Here is a 17,379-nt window from a genome sequence, read left to right as displayed (position 1 = left end):
GTTCTATAAAAATAATCCTTGTGACAAAAGTAAGGATTAAGTACAGAGCAATTACCAACCTTTTTTTTTTTTTTAAGATCTCTAATATTCCGTGCAGTACAGTTTAGGGGAGACTGACCTACTAAATAAAGGCCCAGTTCCTTAGTTTGACATGCAATGACCTTCATGAATAGCCTCTGCTTTCCTCTAGCCCCTGTTTCTTCTCATCCGCCCCCATGCGCCCCCTTCAGCAGTGCTGAGCCACATGAAGTGCTGTGGATGGAACTCTGCCTGGAATACACACCCTTCCCTGCTCTCCCCTTAACTCCTAGCAAACACCTCTTCATCTTTAGGATTCAAGTCAAATATTTCTTCCCCTTAGAAATTGACCCTGGCCCCCGAGCTTCTTCCATAGTTCCTATAAACCCCTAAATATACATATTTTTGTTTCCATGTATCCGCCCCTCCTCCCCCCAACTGTATGATCCATGGGCAGGAATTATAACTTCTCATTTCTGAGTCCTTAGCACATACCTTACTGCCTGGTTGGTTTGTTTATAATTTAATTTTTATTTTAAAGTTTTTTGCCTCCATATTTTTACAAGGTATACCTGGGAATCTGATTGAATTTACATGCCATTTTATGAGTTTATAAGTTAAGTGTTCTTAAAAATAAGTTTTATTACAAATAAAATTCTAGCTCTCTATTTAAATTACCTTTATGTCCCTTATTTCATACATGCTATGTGGTTCTTTGTAAGCAATCACTATTTATTTAATCATCTTTGTTGTTAGGATGATTTTTACCTCTTTTAGATCTTTAACTGGTTACTGATTTTGATTTTTATCACTTGTTTAGTAGCCAACAATATTAATGCATTCTCTTTATTACGTTTTCATTCTGTTATTCTTAGATTTCCAGTAATACATTCATATAATTTTGTAATGATTGTAAAGTTGCCTGCTGCTTTCCAGGCCTGGGTTTTTGAAATAGTCTTCCAAGTAGTTGAAGATTCAGTGCTAGACTCTCTTCCAACACGGAATCTGGAATCTTCCACTCTTCTCTCTCCTCAGGATTGGTTGCTGGTGTGCTTTTTCCCTCACCAAAAGGAAAGTGTCCGTTTGTCTCAGGAAGGGCAGAGGTCTATCTTTAGGCCACAAGCCCCCTCCCCTCATCTCTCTTCCCCTTTCTCCTGGCCCTTCCGAGGGCTTTGCTTTGATTTGTAGTCGGAAGTTCCCCTTGTCCCCTTTGCCTCTTCCCCCCCTCGTTTCCCAAGTTCCCACAGGAACCTGGAAAGTAGGTTGTGTCCAGAGGTTAGAACGGAAACTGCAGCAAGATAACTATGGGGGACAATGCCCAGTTGACGTCATTTCAACTTTTTTGCTTCGGCCAGAGGTGTTTTTTTTTTTTTTCTTTTCTTTCATTTTTCTTCAGGTTATGCTCTGACTCCACCCAGCCCGTGTCTGTCCATTTCTAGTTGAAAGCTCTTTGGCATTGTCTGGTCAGTTTATATGTTTCCTTATTTTCTAATTCAAAATCCATCGTCCCAAGCAGTGACTTAGAAATTTGTCCTTTGATAGAGTCGCTTTCTTCTGAAGCAGAAGCATCTCCTTGTGACTATCACAGTAAACTCAGGCATGTTTTTTCCATGACAGTCCTGAAAGGCAGGCAGCGTAGAGATTGCATAGCCATAATCTCCAGAAAAACACAGATGTGTTCAATGAATTATGTGTAAAAAAGAAACTTCTAGTAACCTTGGTTACTATTCTTTAATTAGTTTCAATCAAGGAGTAAAGAAAACAAAACTATAAAGTGTCTAGTAGGTGCCAGGTAATGTGCTAGGGCCATTGTCATTGTATTATTATCCCCAGTTCTCTCTAGCTGATCTCCCTAGAAAACCACTAGTTTTTAAAAGTTTTTATTTTATTTTATTTTATTTATTTTATTTTTTTAGTACAGAAACTAAGGCTCAAATTTTAAATGACTGGCTTGAGGTCGTGTCCAAGTTGAATGTTCTTTTTACATTATGCCAAACCCAAGGTATAAGTGTGGCAAGGGTTGACCCGGGGCTATAATGCTGGTGAACGGTGAGTCACTTAGTATCTGTTCATTTTATCTCCTGCCTCCAGCTGTACCTTCAGGCCCGCTTTACTTGGCGAGGAGCACGTCTGCTCCGGCCTCTCCTGCAGTTCACCCTCATCATGATGGCCTTTTACACCGGATTGTCCCGCGTATCTGACCACAAGCACCACCCCAGTGACGTCCTGGCAGGATTTGCGCAAGGAGCCCTGGTTGCCTGCTGCATAGTAAGTTGCATCTTGTCCTCAGTGTGCAAGCAAAGCCCTGGACTGCTGCTTGGAAAATGTTTCCAGCTCGGTGACCAAAGCCAGGGAGCTCTCAGTCCTCTTCTCTGCTTGGTATCCGAAGAGTCACCCTGCTCCAGGGCCCCTCCAGTAGAATGAGAATGACGACTGCTTCTTTCAACCCTGTGTGTTTTCATCCAGCCGTGTTTGTATATCCTCTGTTCCATAAACAATGGCAGATTTAGGCTTGTAGAACGTTGCAATCGGAAGAGAACTTAGATACTATCGACTCACTTTATCTATGAGGACATTTAGGGTTTTGAGAGGGAAAAAAACTTGTTCCAGGTCCCATGTCTCATTTAAGTCCCAGAATTATAGTGCTTAAATGCTGCTTTGGTGGACACTTAACTATTTAGTAGAACTCAGCTTCTTGGTCTGTCCCACTGTGAACTTTGGTCAGACTCTACCCTCAATGTTGGCTGGAGGAGAGGGAGTTTAGTGATGGCTAAGGCCTCCTCCAGCTTGAGGACCTTACCCAGCAAGTCACAGAGCTCCCGAGAGAGTGGCCTTGGTCTGGGCCACATTCTGACTCACCCCAAATGGATGGGTTCCCCTTTTCACATACTGATCCTAGGGAGGCTAGGATAAAGTATCCCATCTCTGTGGGCCCCCATACCCTCAGGAATCTCTGCTTTTCCTGCCTGCTAAAAGTTTTGAGGGGCTTATTCAGCAAACATGAATGAGTGCCTATTCTGACATTGTGCCTTCCTGGGCCCTTCTCAAGGGAGCTCACCCCAGTCCAGTAGGGGCCTCCAGAATACAGTAACAACTGGATGTTTAAGCACCACACATACAGGTTGTATTGTTCTGGTATAATCCTTGTTCATGCACAGTAGGAATCATGGACAATGTAAAGATATAGACCAGCCCCTGTCCTTTCCTAATTTCTTAGCCTGGCTGCAGCCCCATGTCCCCTTACTACAACCTCTCTCACTCTCCTCTATACTGGCATTTATCTGTGTTGAAACTGTTGACGTGTGTCTCCTTTTAAAATGTGGGTTTCCTGGGGGTGGGGACCATATGTCACATATTTGTTATTCTCCCTGTCTCACCGAGGCCTCTCAGGGATCCTAGCTCAGAGTATATAAATGCATGGTTAATAGCAAGAAGCTAGAACCCATGAGGCGATGTGCCCTTTCTTGAGAACACTGTAAGGGACATTCTCTTGAAGGCAGAAGGATGGATAAGGCACATCCCTTGCTCCCCAGGAAACGTCAGTCTAGTTGCCCCCCTAGTCAGGCCAAGCACAGGAGTTACAGTACAGCGCGGGGCTGTCATGGAGACAAGGGTAGGGCACTTCCGCCAGCAGGCGAGGGCCTGACCCAGTGCAGTGGGCAAGGAGAGGGACAGGGACTTGGGCAATCAGAGTGGACGCTGGAAGGAAATAGCATCTGAGCTGCTGGCCAACCTGGCATGGGAGACCTAATCTAAGGGAATGCCTGTTTTGGTGGCTTTATTCATTACTTTTTCTCTGTCAAAGCCAGAAAAGAGAGAGATTGGGGGAGCAAGCCATTAATAAGAGCAACTGTCACTGACCAGCTTGTTCTCTGATGCTTGGGCCTTTCATATAAAGTGACAGTGGGGGATGGGTGTATGCACGGACAGGCAGGGTAACCCTTTGCTGACTGTGCCCTTCTCAGCAGGGGGAGGCCCACAAAGCCTGTGGTTGTGTTTTCCTTCTTGGCGCCACTGCCTTAATTAGAGTCTCCTGCACCCCCAATTAAGAAAAAATTAAAAGACCGGGGATCCTCTGTAGCCTTCCTCTCTTTTATCTCCTGGAGCGGTGGCCATGCACAATTAGACAGAGTCCAGGACAACCAGGGTTTATTTTCAAGAAAGGAAATGAAGGGTCTGATTTTTATCTTGTTTGGCTCTGGCCTATGGTAGCATAGGGTAGGAATTTGGTCCTAGCATGTATAAAATACCTACTCTGTGCTAGCACTGTTCTAGATCCCTTACCCATCGTCTCCTTTGAGGCCCACAAAGCCATTTTACGGATGAGGTAACCAAGGCTCAAAGAGATGACTCAAGTCACCCAAGGTCAGAGCTAGTTGACAGTTGCTCCCAGATGCTCCCTGACTCCAAAGTTTTGCCCTCTGCACTTAACAAGGAGGGATGGTCACTGGAGCCGAGGTCAGCCCGCATGAACGTGAGGCAAACAGCGTAGACAGCTGCTTAATGGGGCATAATTTAAGGGTGTCGCTGGAGCCTTCCAACCCTGTGGGCTGACCCAGCCAATGCTCCGAGTTTGAAACCCGGTTTTATAGTGCAAAGGTGGTTCAGAAGGGAGTGATAAATACCTTTCTCCCTTAGCTGTGAACACGTGAGGGCAAGGACTTGATCTAATTTATCATTTTTTTTCTCATACCTAACCTCCAGACTGGTACTCAGGAGCTTGTAGCTTGGAATCACAGCACTGAGTGAGCGACTTCATTTAAGCCACCTGAGGGGCCAGGGCAAGAAGCAGTGGCTAGTCAGCACAAGAGCTTGGGAATACTCAGCTTGGGGAAAAGAAGGCAATGGGTTCTTTCTTATCATAAGGTCTGTCATCCAGGTTTTGATTGTGAGGATGACAGAAGCAAAGCTTGGGACCTGGATTGAGCAACAGATGGGTCTGGAAAATCAAGAAGCCATCTGAGGATGCTATGTGCCCAGGAGAGGGATCTGAGAGGAGGATGAAGCACTTTATCAGGCACTTACCCAGAGTTATGCAGTGGAGCTCTCGGCCGAGGCAGGCCTCTACTTTGCTTCGGTCTTATAGAACTTTCCCCCAAGAATCAGGGCTGGCTGTTCTAGTGAAACCCAGGAAAAGCCAAATTCTTTTCTCACCTCTGAATGTGGCTATATTGAATGGATCTTGAAATACAGAGGCATGACCTGAGGTTGGTTAGGAGGACCAAGAAAGAGGCAGCACCGTATGGTACAAAGCCACAGCGTAGGGTGCCAGAAAACCCAGAGCCCCTTTCCCACTCTTCCCAATAACCTCCTAAGCCAAGCTTTGATGAACCCTCACTCACTTAAAACAAATAATATTTTCTAACTTGTTTTGAAAGCTCAGTATGCCAGCCACTATGTTAAGTACTTTACGTGGATCATCTTCAGTCCTCCCCAGGTCCTATATTAAATCTTATATCCACTGAAAAGATGAAAAAGCAGGGACTGAGAAGGTTTGAGTTATATGGAGAGAAAGTAGAGAAGCCAGGAGGTGGTTCCACGCAGAGCCTGTGCTGCCAGACCCAAGCTGCTTTTAGGGGCCTCATCTCCTGCTCCTCTCCAGGCACACCTAACTTGACAATATTCTCCAACTCCCTGAGCTCTTACCTTACACCCTTCGAGGTAATGCTGTTCCAGTTTCCCCTCATCTCTGATGAAACCTTCTGTGTTTGTTTTCCCTGTTGCTGCCATTGCAAATTACCACTAAACTTAAGTGATATAAAACAACACAAATTCATGTTCATAATAGTTCTTGATTACAGAATCCCAAAATGAGTCTCACTGGGCTAAAATCAAGGTCAGGGCTGTGTTCTTTCTAGAAGTGTTAGGGAGAATTCATTTTCTTGACTTTTCCAACTTCTAGAGGCTGCCTGCATGCTTTGGCTTGTGGTCCCTTCCTCCATCTTGAAAATTAGCAGCATGGTAGCATCAAATCTCACTTCCATTGTCACATCTCCTTCTGTGATTCTGACTCTCCTACCCGCCTCTTATGAGGACACATGACTACATTGGGCCCACCTGGATAATCCTGACCATCTCAAGATCTTGAACTTAATCACATCTGCAAAGTCTATTTTGCCATATCAGGGAACATATTAGCAGGTTCTAGGGATTAGGACAGGATATCTTTGGGGGCAGTTGTTTAATCTACCACAGCTCTCTCAATCTCCTCTAAAGACAGAATTATATAACTTTCTTTTAGTGCCCGCAATGCTCTTTGCATACTTTTCCTGCTATGCCATTCAGCCTGGTTCTATCATAATTGCTCATGTATCTATCTACCCAGCTAGGCTGCAGGTACCTTAATAGCAGACCCCATGGCTTAAATTTCTGGTCATTCATTCTTAGCTACTAGAAGAGTGGCTGACTCACAATAGGTGCTTGATAAGCATTTGTTAAAGAGTGAGTCACTAATTAGCTTGTGATCTCAGGCAAGACACTTCCCCTCTGAGCCAAGTTTCCTAAACTGTGAATTGATCTTGGAGGCACTGTAGCTCTGTGACCTTCACCTACAGAGATTCTTTGGCATGGCTAATTTTGCAATAACAGCTGGACTTCCTTTCTCAGATGGTACCATGTTCCTGCAATGTCATGGAGATGGCTTCTACTTGGGGTTCATGACATGTCTTTAAGTTCCCAGTGACCCACAATAATAGCTTAGTCACTGTAAAGCCTAGGCAACAGGCCATGACAGCCAAGCACTTTTACGTGGGTCATGTCACAACAAACAGATGTGTCTAGACAGAAATCACATGCCAAACAGGAGTAGGTCTGATTTCCTCCCCCACTGCTCTCTAACTGAACCCTTTTAGAGAGAGAAGACAATGGCTGCCAACACAGACAGAAAACCTACATGGCGTCATGGACCCAATACTAAGACATGGGCACATAGGGTCGTAAAGGCCTGTACGCTAATGTACATATTCACACATGTGGACAGAGGCACACAGGACAAAAGCAGAGAGCCAGTGCCCAGAGAGACCCAGAGGCACATGGGCAGATCCAGTCATACCCAGACATACAGATAGACAGGTCAGAGTAAACACAGGCACATACTAACTTTCTCAGCACCGGAACCCCCCCGTCCCCATGTGTGCGCACACGCACATACAGTGTCATTCCTATCAAGATGTGAACTCTTCAGCTGGACTCACCATACCCACTCCCTGGAGTAATCCAGGGACTGGGATGAGGGGACAGACATCAGTTCATTTCCTGTCTGGTGACAGCTTGCCTATCTGGTCACCTCCTCCTTTGACCCTCTTAACAGATGGCAAATTATGGGGCCCTGGGAGGGAGTCAGGGCAGAGCCAGGCCGCCATTGCTCTGGGTTCAGCAGAGGAAGCAGCTGCTTGGGAATTTCATAAACACAGAGCAGAGTCTTTCCTGGTTTTCCTCTTCCCCCAGGGTGGGGCTCTGCTAGCAATCGCTCTTTTGTGTGCTGCTGTCTTCCTCCAGGATGCAGGGAAGGGCAAGGGTACTCTTTGTCTTTGCCCCAGTGAAGTGAAGAGACAAACGAGAATGTGAATGTGAAGACGAGTTCAGTGGCGACATCTTCCTCAAGAGGAAACTGGGGTCCAGAGAGGGCGTGTGTGACATGTGCAGAACACACAGTGGCAGATTAGGAACCAGATCCTGGGTGTCTTGATTCTATCTCAAAGGACTAAAATAGTACATTCCAAAACATGCTTGGTCTATGCTAATAATTTGTGAGATCTCTTTCTCTCCCAATGGGAGAGATTATCTATTTCCACTGAATTTATTCTACTCTGCCTGGGCACAGGGGAGTGGATGAAATGACCTCCCAAATCCCCCATGGTCCTGCAAAAGCCTAGCTCTTTGCCCGCCCAGGCTCTCACTCTCAGCTAGGCAAGGGTGCCTGGACTGTGGTTGCGGGAGAGAGAAGGAAACGGAGGCAAACATCAACTTTGACCGCCCCCCCCCCAGCGGGGGTAGAGGATGAGGGTATCTTTGCACTATTTTACACCTTTTGCACAACCCCACTGAGATGGATGGGATGGATGATGAGGCAGAGACTCAGGACAGGGAGCTGTATTTCTGCCACTTGCTAGTTAGGCAAGCCACTTCCTCTCAGCTGCCTTTTCCCTTTCTATAAAGTATGGATGGTAATAACCATACACGATCTTCGGATTGAGGATTCAGTGAATAGAAGATGTATTGTGCTTGGCACATGCAGCACATTGATTGAATGTATATTATGTGTTAATTACTAGGCTTTGTTTAAAGATATGGCACTAAAAAGAGCTGGTCCTTGAAGAGCTTAGAGTGCAGTAGCTATCCAAGACTTGACCACAATTCATAATAAATACATTTTACATCATAATTCAATGGAGGCACCCACACATGACTAAAATATTTCACAAACTAGTACTTCCCCTTACTGTGTGTGATACATTATAAGATTTTTAATTTAATCTTTAAAAATGTGGTGGTGACCACCCAATACATTGATTTTGTAACTTACTGATGATTTCTAACATACAGTTTGAAAAACTGCTCTAGAGCAGACAGACATGTGAAGAAACATGCTATTGAAGGGCACATATGCTAGCATGGGACCCTCCACTGGGGACAGTGGAGGCTCAGGAGAGGGGCTAGATAGTTCATTCTCTTTGAGGCTGTTAGAAGGCTAGAAGAAATTTCTAGAGGAGGTGATTCTTGAAAAACAAGTGGACATTTCTATGTGACACAGAAGAAAAGGAAGGGAATTTCATGATGAAGGAATAACACAGGCTTAGCGATGGATGACTGTGGCATATCTTGTGACCCTAGGAATTAAAAATGATGGAACTGGTGGGGTTATGGAAGAGGTGGGTTCAGTAAATCATGGTCCCCTTCACCCTTTCAGCTTCAACATGCATGATTTCTGGGAGTCAGGGTCCTTGCCATTGGCCAGCCCCTGCCATCCTTGGTACCACACTCCTGAACTCCGACTCCTACTGAATCTAGCACCTTCTGGGTACTCCTTACCAGAAACCTTTCTTCATGACAGCCTAGGAGTGCCTTTCTGTAGGCCCCAGGGTGGGACACAGATCCCTGCTATCCTTCAGAATTGCCTTCAACTTTCTCTCCTCTGCTGCTCCAAACTCTCCTACTTTTCATGGGACTAACATGCTTCTTCATGTCCCCCAGTAGCAAGATGATCATGAATGATGGTAACTGAGGTGGGATTTGAACACACACCTTTATAACTGTTTTCACATAAATTCTTCTATTTCAGCCTTACAGTAACTATGGAAAGGTAGATTTCTAAGTAATATTTGAACAAAATACAGCACAAGATTGATCATCTGATGTCATCAACCTCTTCATTTTGTATAAATTCAAGCCTGGACAAGAGTGTGACTTGGCCTGGGTCACACAGCCATAGCAATTTTGGGACTAGATCCTTACTCCTTGTGTGACACTCTTTCCACCCCGTCATGCTTCCTCTCGGGTACATTAAGAAACCACACAAATTCCCAGTGCCAAAGCCACTGAAAGCACTTTATTGAGGTAAAAAAAAAAAAAAGTCCTGATTGCTTTTAGTTGACAATAGGGCTGTCAAAGATGGCTTTCTGTTAGACATTTATTATTCTTAGGGCACGAGGGTGACCCAGGTCCCAAGAATTCCTCCTGCAAAGAAAATTATTCGTTAATCTATATATTACTTATTATGGTAGAGTGGGATGCCAAAAGGAAATCCCATGGCCAAGGTGTTACAAAAGTTGCAGCACGTGGTGCCTATCCTCACATGGGGGTGGACTAGATTTATTGAGGGCTACAGTTGCTGGGCTCTGAGCACAGTTCATTCCTTGGAGTAGCTCACAGTCTAAAGGGAAAACATAACATAGCATGTAGAGCATTGTACACTAAAGCCTATGCCTAATGCTAGACAGAAGGCCATGGGAAGTTCAGCATGGGTACTGAAGAGAGAAGGTAAGGGCAATCGGGGAAAGTGTTATTGAAGCCCAGTGTACAGATAAAGGAGCTGCCCTCAGAAAGGTTACACGATATCTATAAGATACAGAGCCATTAAATGTCATATCTAGGATTTGAGTCCATCTGTTCAATTTTATAAACTATCTGCGAATGGTTTGCCTAACTTTAGTCTATGTAACAAACGCTGGTATTGTTTATTAAATTCAGATGGTAGGCTACCTTCAAGTAAATCTGGGGTGGGCCCAGGAATCTGCTTTTTTAAAGAAGCATCCAGCTGATTCTGAAATAGATGATCTGAAGATGACAATTTGAGAAATACCGGAATAGACAACTCTCAATTTTCTTCTGTTTCTAAGGTTCCGAAATCATTCTGCTTTTATACTTACCTGCTCCATGCTGGCATCTAAGCCTAACAGGAGCTTATAAACATCCATGAATAAAGACAAAATTCCTCAGGGAGTTTTCAAGGAGTCTTCAGGGAATCTCCAAAAGTCTTCAGGGAGTTCTCTTATATGCTTTCAGGAATTGAAACACTCAGGGACTGCAGAAACATTTAAAGGACAATTTTGTTGTCATACTCTGCCCTTAGAGTGGCCCTCAGGATTTGCTGACTTGGCCATTTGCAGCCGTGGGCTTGGAACCTGGCTTCCACAGACTTCTTGTTTCTGGCCAGCTTGGTTCTTGGTGAGCCCCAGCCAGGCAGCACCCCAGCAGGGCTGGGCCATGTGTGCTCTGGGACGCTGGCATTTCCAGAGTCGATGATGCCAATAGGAAGACATCGGTGCTTCTTTCTTTTTGATTGGGCTGACTCATTCTCCAAAACAGCCCCAGAAACTATAGGACTCTGACAGCAAGTCCTATCTGTCCTATGGAAAATTCCCATCCACAGGCGGTCTTTGTATCTGATTTAAATCTGGCTTTCATATGTTCATTCATATTCTCAATCATTCCCATTTTCTCTTCTCTCCTTTTCTTTTCATCTAGTCCTTTCTCTTCTTTCTTCTCTTGCCACACAAGGGGAAGGGAAGGAAAGTGACTTTGTGGAGGTAGGTCCTGAACACACAAGCCAGTGCTATGGTTCCCATTTATTAACCTCTTCCTGGGCACCAGGCAACATGCCACAATTTTTATGCCTTTTCTTATGTTGTATAATTGTCAGAGTAACCCTCTGAGATAGATAATGTATCCCTCATTTAGGTGTTTTGCATGTTTGGTAGGGAGTGGGAGATAGTGACCCAGTGGTACAATAGCGACAGTTGTCATTTGCAAGGGGACTCCTTGTACATTTCTCAGCTCCTCATCATAGTGAATGGGACCCCCCCTCCAGCCTGCAGTTGCCTTGTTTGTGTGTAGTCTTGTTCTTGCTGGAAGGGCTACATGGTCCTGAGTGCTTGAGTCAATTGGATCACAGGCCAGCCTGCCATTTTGACCCAGGAGGAGGGCAGAGCCACTTCCCCAAGACAATATCAGGGGGAGCCAAAATACTAGAAGGCAGAGGAAAGCAGAGCTACATTTTTTTTTCACTACCATACTTACCTAAACTTTAAGAGTTTTGATGGGAACCAGTGCAAAGATTTCTAGAAGTGAAAACAGAACCGGAGAGAAGTGCACTAGTTCCCGCTGCACGCATGCACACCGCCTCCACTCACTGCATGCAGTTCTGTCCTCAGCATTTCAGAAACCGTCTCCTCTTCTTTGTACCGCTTGGTTATAGTTCAGGACTCATCCTCTCCTAGATTCTGCAATAGTGTCCTGACTGGTACCCCTGCCTATTGGTTCTCTGCACCCTTTCTTACTCCCTCTCTATCTTAGATACCATCGCAGTCTTAGTGCAAGTCTTCCCAACACACTGCTCTCCTGATTCAGCTTTGGCAATGGCTCCGAAGGCCAATAGATAGGGTCCGAGTTCCTTAACACGTTCTAGAAGGCTTCTCAAGATCTGGCTGTCTCCTCTCCAGCCTCATCAACTGTTTGGCCCTGGCCATGCTGAGCTCCCTGCAGCTCCTGAACGTGCTGTACTCACTGCGGCGCCTGTGCACAAACTGCTCCCTTTGCCTAGAACAACATTCCTGGCATTCACCACCTGGCTAACTCCTACTTATCCTTCAAAGCTAAGCTCAAATATACCTCCTCTGGGGAAAGCCTTCTAAGGCCCTCCCCTTCAGCCTGGGTTAGAAGGCCATTCTCTGTGCTCCTTTAACACCCTGGCTTCCCCCTATCATAATCCTTAAAACTCTTCAATTGTAGTGGCCTATTTACCCAGATTGCCCTGTGAGCTCTTGGAGGACAAAGTACACTGTCTTGCGTATATTTATTTTTATAATCCCAGGACTTTGCACAGAACAAATGTTCAATAAGTGTTTATTGATTGTGTTTTTCAAGAAAACAGTTTATAAAGTGCAAGCAAAAGGAGAGATGGAATTGAAAGCATATATCAGGGTAGGTTAACTTAGAAGTCTTCTTGGAGCTTCAGGCATAGGTTTTGTGTTTGCTGAGACTATGTATTGTTTGATGTGTTCTCTCTTCTAGTCGGGGGAAGATCTGTGGAGTAGGACTGAGTCTGGGAGTGGATTTGTTCCATAGACCTAAGATAACTACCTAATTTATACAGACCCTCCCTAGCCTGGCCATCTGGGTTTTCTTTCTGGGTAGAAATCATCTTCTATAGGAAATGGAACTGCTCCAAGCCAAGACATTTTCACTCTTACTAGTCCTTTCTGTGTTCTGCTGTCCAAGCATTAGGAAGACTGAGCCCTGTTTGAGCCTTGACAGGATCATGTTTCATGATCCCAAAAAAGTGTTTGTGTAACCTCAAGCCACGCTGAAAGTGAAATATAGCTTTGGGGGTGGGGGGTTGGGGGGAGGATTCTGCTGGACCTGACTCAACTTTTCATCTCGCCGCTGGGCTGTGTGTGTGTGTGTGGTGTGTGAGAATGTGGTCCGTAGGCGTCAAATGCGCTGATAGGATCCAAGGCCAGAACACTTGCTTTCAGTAGAGAGGAGGTTAGAAATTTAACAACAAACATTTGTTGAGCCCCTGTTGTGTGCAAGGCTTACTGCTGAGTGCTGTAGGTGATATAGGGGGATTAGGTTCAAGGCTCCATCCTCAAGAAGCCTCCCATCTAAGAGTTAAGGCTGGTCTACAAAGTTTTGGAGACAGGAGAGGGCATGGCCATCACTAGGTTCAGTAGTCACTTTAGTGCCCTGCGAATTACAGAAAGAAGCACCTTTTATTGAACTATGTACCAGACATCAGTTTAGGTCTTCTCAAGTACATGTTGCCTTTCACTTTCATGTTGTTCCTATCTTGCAGTTAGGAAATGGAAGCCCTAGTATGTAGTGGATGTGTGCTCAGAAAATTAAATTGGGAAAGAAACGACTAGATTAAGGTGGTGTTAGGATCTTGGAGAGAGGATGTTTATTTGGGGGTGGTGGACTATCCCCTGCTCCATTTGCCCTCAGCAGATGGGATGGAGGCTGGAAGAAAGACCTCTCAAATGACAGTTGTAAGAGTTTATTTGGTAAAACAAGCTCCTGGATTAGTCAAAATCCAGCGATGGAAGGAGTGATTGAAACCTTCCTCTGGACAAAGTGAAGGAGGGAGGGGAAGGTAATTTCCATGTAGAGAGGAGGACATTGGCTCTGGACCCTGTCAGAGGAGAATCGAAAAGTTTATTTATCTGCACATTTAACTTCAATCATGTTTTTCAGTAGTTCTTTATAGGAGCATGTGAGAACTCCTTCTCTTGAGTGCTTATAAAGGTCCTGCACAGGGGAGTCTAGAGCCTTCCGGCAGGGCCAACCTACAGACCTTTTCATTCCTGGTGCTTGGGTCTGACTCTGGCCAGGAGACAAGCTTTCCTGGGCTGCAGTTCTCGCTGCTCATGCCTCCCTAGAAAAGACAAGGACACAAAGCTGAATTTTTTCCTTTGCAAATGGTACATTCGAGAGCCCTCGGACTATGAATGTATTATAATCTTACATTTCATGGCTAATATCTCACTTTCTTACAGTAGCATAGGAATAGCCTGGCCTTCTTTCTTTTTACAAAAAACAAAATAGTAATTAAATATTTCAGTAGGTAATACGTGGAAACAATTCATGTGACGGGCCTAAAATTCAAAAGGGAGTCAAGTGTTTAATGGTGATCAGAAAGTCTCTGCTATACTCTGTCTTCTAGCCACCCAGTTCTTCTGGGTTAATCAGCATCACCAGTTTCTCGCTGTGGTTTTTGTAGCACTTTGTTGCTTGTTGTATTACTACAGAAGGGACATTGTGGCAGTTGGTTCAGCAAATGCTCCAAGTTCTTAGTATATCCAGTCCCTGGCTGCTTGACCTATGTTGTTGATTTCATTATGAACTTTATTTTCTTGCCCAAAATGTGTCCTGACTGAAGTCATGGTGCCATCATTAATAGCAAGACCATTCCCCTCTGCAGGACAAAGACTTTTCCATCCAGAAAGCTGTCAGAGGAGCTTTGGAAGTGTTGTATTCCCCCCTTGGAAACCCAGCCGCATGTTTCCTATTACATTTTATGACTGATAGGTGCCGCTTATGGTTACTTAATATAGACTCCTGTTGCTAAATGGCTCAAACTGATGTCTGTATTTACTTTGCCATCTGATACACAGCATAAATTTTTCTTACTCTAGTAACTCATCAAGCTCTTGAATCTTTCATCGGAAGCTAGTTGAGACACGGCGTAGCTAGTAGGAGCTATGCCTGAGCCATCTTTACACCCTTGCAAGTGTGTGCTCAGTAAGTGTTCCTCAGGGATTCAAGAGAGACTCAGTGAGGTTGCTTGCTCAGAAGGAGGAAGGACTTGAAAGACACGATAGGCGAGTTTTCATTGACCTTTCCTCTGGGTTAGTTGCTGACTCCCTCAGCAATGAGACCCTGGCTTCTTGACCCTCGTCAAATTGTTGATGTCAGGAAAAGTGGTCACAACTGCTTCCTTACTCCAGCTCCTGCTGATAGGAATTCATAGTGGCTGATCTCTTCTGGTTACACCCTGTAGCCTTTTGTGAGGCAAGGGAAATTATCATGGATTAATGACGGACCAATTAGAACTTGCTTCCTCTGTTTGGGAACTTATCTTTCACTGCTGTTTGTTTGCCTTGAGAAATAAGGAAGTGGGGCGGGGGGCGGTTGAAGACAGGGAGCACTGAGCTGGGAGTCCGCAGAACTGAATTCCATCCTCCGATAGCTGTACAACCCGGGGCATGTCATGGGTCTTCTCTGGGCCTCCATTTCCCTAGCTGTATAGTGAGAGTTGGACTCTATGACCTCTATGGTCCATCCCTATTCAAAGGCCTATGGTTTGGGATCCCCTGTTCCTAAAGTCCGTGTTCTTGTCGCCTTCATTTGTTGTCCCCAAACCCCAAATGCCGATTTCTGATTTGGATCTCTGATTTGTCCTTCTAGGTTTTCTTCGTGTCTGACCTCTTCAAGACCAAGACGGCACTCTCCCTGTCTCCCCCTATCAGGAAGGAAATCCTCTCACCTGTGGACATTATTGACAGGAACAATCACCACAACATGGTGTAGGTGCCACCCACCTCCTGAGCTGTTTTTGTAAAATGACTGCTGACAGCAAGGTCTTGCTGCTCTCCAATCTCATCAGACAGTAGAATGTAGGGAAAAACTTTTTTTACCCGACTGATTTTTAAAAGGAAAAAAAAAATGTCTTACTTTGTGGCCTTCCAAAATAGGTAGTGTTCACCTATATGGAAACAACAGCAAACTAACACCAAGTGCCGGAATCCTGGATGTGCAATTGGTTTATGTGTTCATGTTCTAATGAACACGGGCTTGTTCTGGAACAAACACTAAAAGGCTTTGAGCAGAGTCTGACAGTCACCTTTGTGACCTGAGGCATCCCAGGCCTGTGAGAAAAGCTTAAATTAACATTGTAGCACATGATGTCAGAAATAGCACTGAAGCAAGAAAATAGCCATTGGGGACTCCCCTCTAGCGTCTCTCTGTCCACACCACTCTGTCTTCTACTGTGACTTTGGTTCAGGAAGGGTTTGGTTTGGGGAGGGGGGGAGGGGAGGGGGGCATAAAGAAAGAGCAAATGCTCAGTCAAATGATCAGATCCTGAATCCAGATTCTTAGACCTAAAACCTATCACTCACTTCTTGGCCCACAGGCCAGCACCACAGTCCCTCACGTTAGTGATTAGGAGACTCTTTGTGGATGAGTGAATTTCACAAATAGCACAATTTCAGAAGAATTTGAGGGTACAGGCCCTCATTTGTCTTCTTTTGATGGACCATCCTGTGATGTTGAAACATCGGTTGCAGGATGCTGATGTTGTACATCAATCACCTGGGCACTTGCACGCTCTTAGTCATGGTTAGCTCTGGTTACTGCTTTTTCCCTTGAAATCCTTGCTCTGTGCCCACCGGGATTTCCTGTGAGGGTCCAGAGACGAGCCAAGGCATGGCCTGCCACCGGTTGATGGAAAGCAGCCTTCCGTAAAAGAGATGGGGGAGTGAAGGGGCAAGAATGAAAAATGAACCAGCCTTTTGGCTACTCAAACTCAGAATGAGCCAGAGTAGCAGATGGCCTCATGCCTGAGAGGCTGCCCTTCCAGATAACAGAGCTGACGAGGTCTCTGTGGGAGTCGCTCTTGCTAAGCTGTGTAAAGCACTATTGTCTTGGGGTTGATCTCTAGGGCAGTTCTTGATAGGTTCTGCTGGGCAGAACATGTGGGTTAAATCTCCGTAGAGAGTTCTCATCCTCTATCCATAAGTGTCCTCCCACGTAAGGTCCACTCTAGGCAGTAGACAGGACCCCTTCTACTGAACCTTTGGGAAAAGGAGGAAGGAAGAAATGCTTTCAGATCTTGGATGCAAACCTTTCAAAGGGTTAAATGTAACCACACGGATCAACCACAAGCACATCTTTACCACAGAAGCCGTCCTGTCATTTCAACTTATAGCAAGCTATGATTTTTATATATAAATATTATATAAATAATGTATAAAACATTAAAAGTTAACTATGTAAAATATTATTTCTGAAACAATTTTAGCTATATCCACTATGATTATAAACTGTGTCTCGACCTGTGTTACTTCATTAGCTGCTTAAAAAAGCATTGAGTTAATTTTTTTAATATCAACTAAAATATTGTAGTTCTGTGGTAGACATTGTTTTACAATAAAAGAAATAACTGCAACTAGAGAAAACTGTATAAAAACATTAAATTGTCAGTATTTTTGTAAGGTTCCATTTTGTAAAGAGAATAATATTCAAAGACTTTTGTAGAATACAAAGTGAAAACTTGTATCTGCGAAACTATACTTGTATTAAATGTGCTTTTTAAATAAAAGCTCATAACACAACTAATAAAGGAAGTTGGAAGCCTGGAAT

At 44.6% G+C, this 17,379-nt stretch overlaps 1 protein-coding gene across 1 annotated transcript in view; it reads left to right on the top strand.

Moving 5' to 3' along the window:
* Positions 1-17,359, top strand: part of PLPP3 (phospholipid phosphatase 3) — a 79,950-nt gene extending 62,591 nt beyond the window's left edge. The window contains exons 5-6 of the mRNA XM_054573704.1: positions 2,110-2,286; positions 15,424-17,359. Coding sequence (XP_054429679.1) covers positions 2,110-2,286; positions 15,424-15,546 — 300 coding nt within the window. The 3' untranslated portion in view covers positions 15,547-17,359. The remainder of the gene's footprint in view (positions 1-2,109; positions 2,287-15,423) is intronic.
* The last annotated feature ends 20 nt before the right edge of the window (positions 17,360-17,379 follow it).

The sequence above is a fragment of the Pteronotus mesoamericanus genome, unplaced genomic scaffold (genome assembly GCF_021234165.1).
Source record: "Pteronotus mesoamericanus isolate MK-2021 breed Mesoamerican mustached bat unplaced genomic scaffold, CSHL_Meso_final contig_105, whole genome shotgun sequence".
Taxonomy (NCBI): domain Eukaryota; kingdom Metazoa; phylum Chordata; class Mammalia; order Chiroptera; family Mormoopidae; genus Pteronotus; species Pteronotus mesoamericanus.
This window is presented reverse-complemented; position numbering and strand designations above follow the sequence as displayed.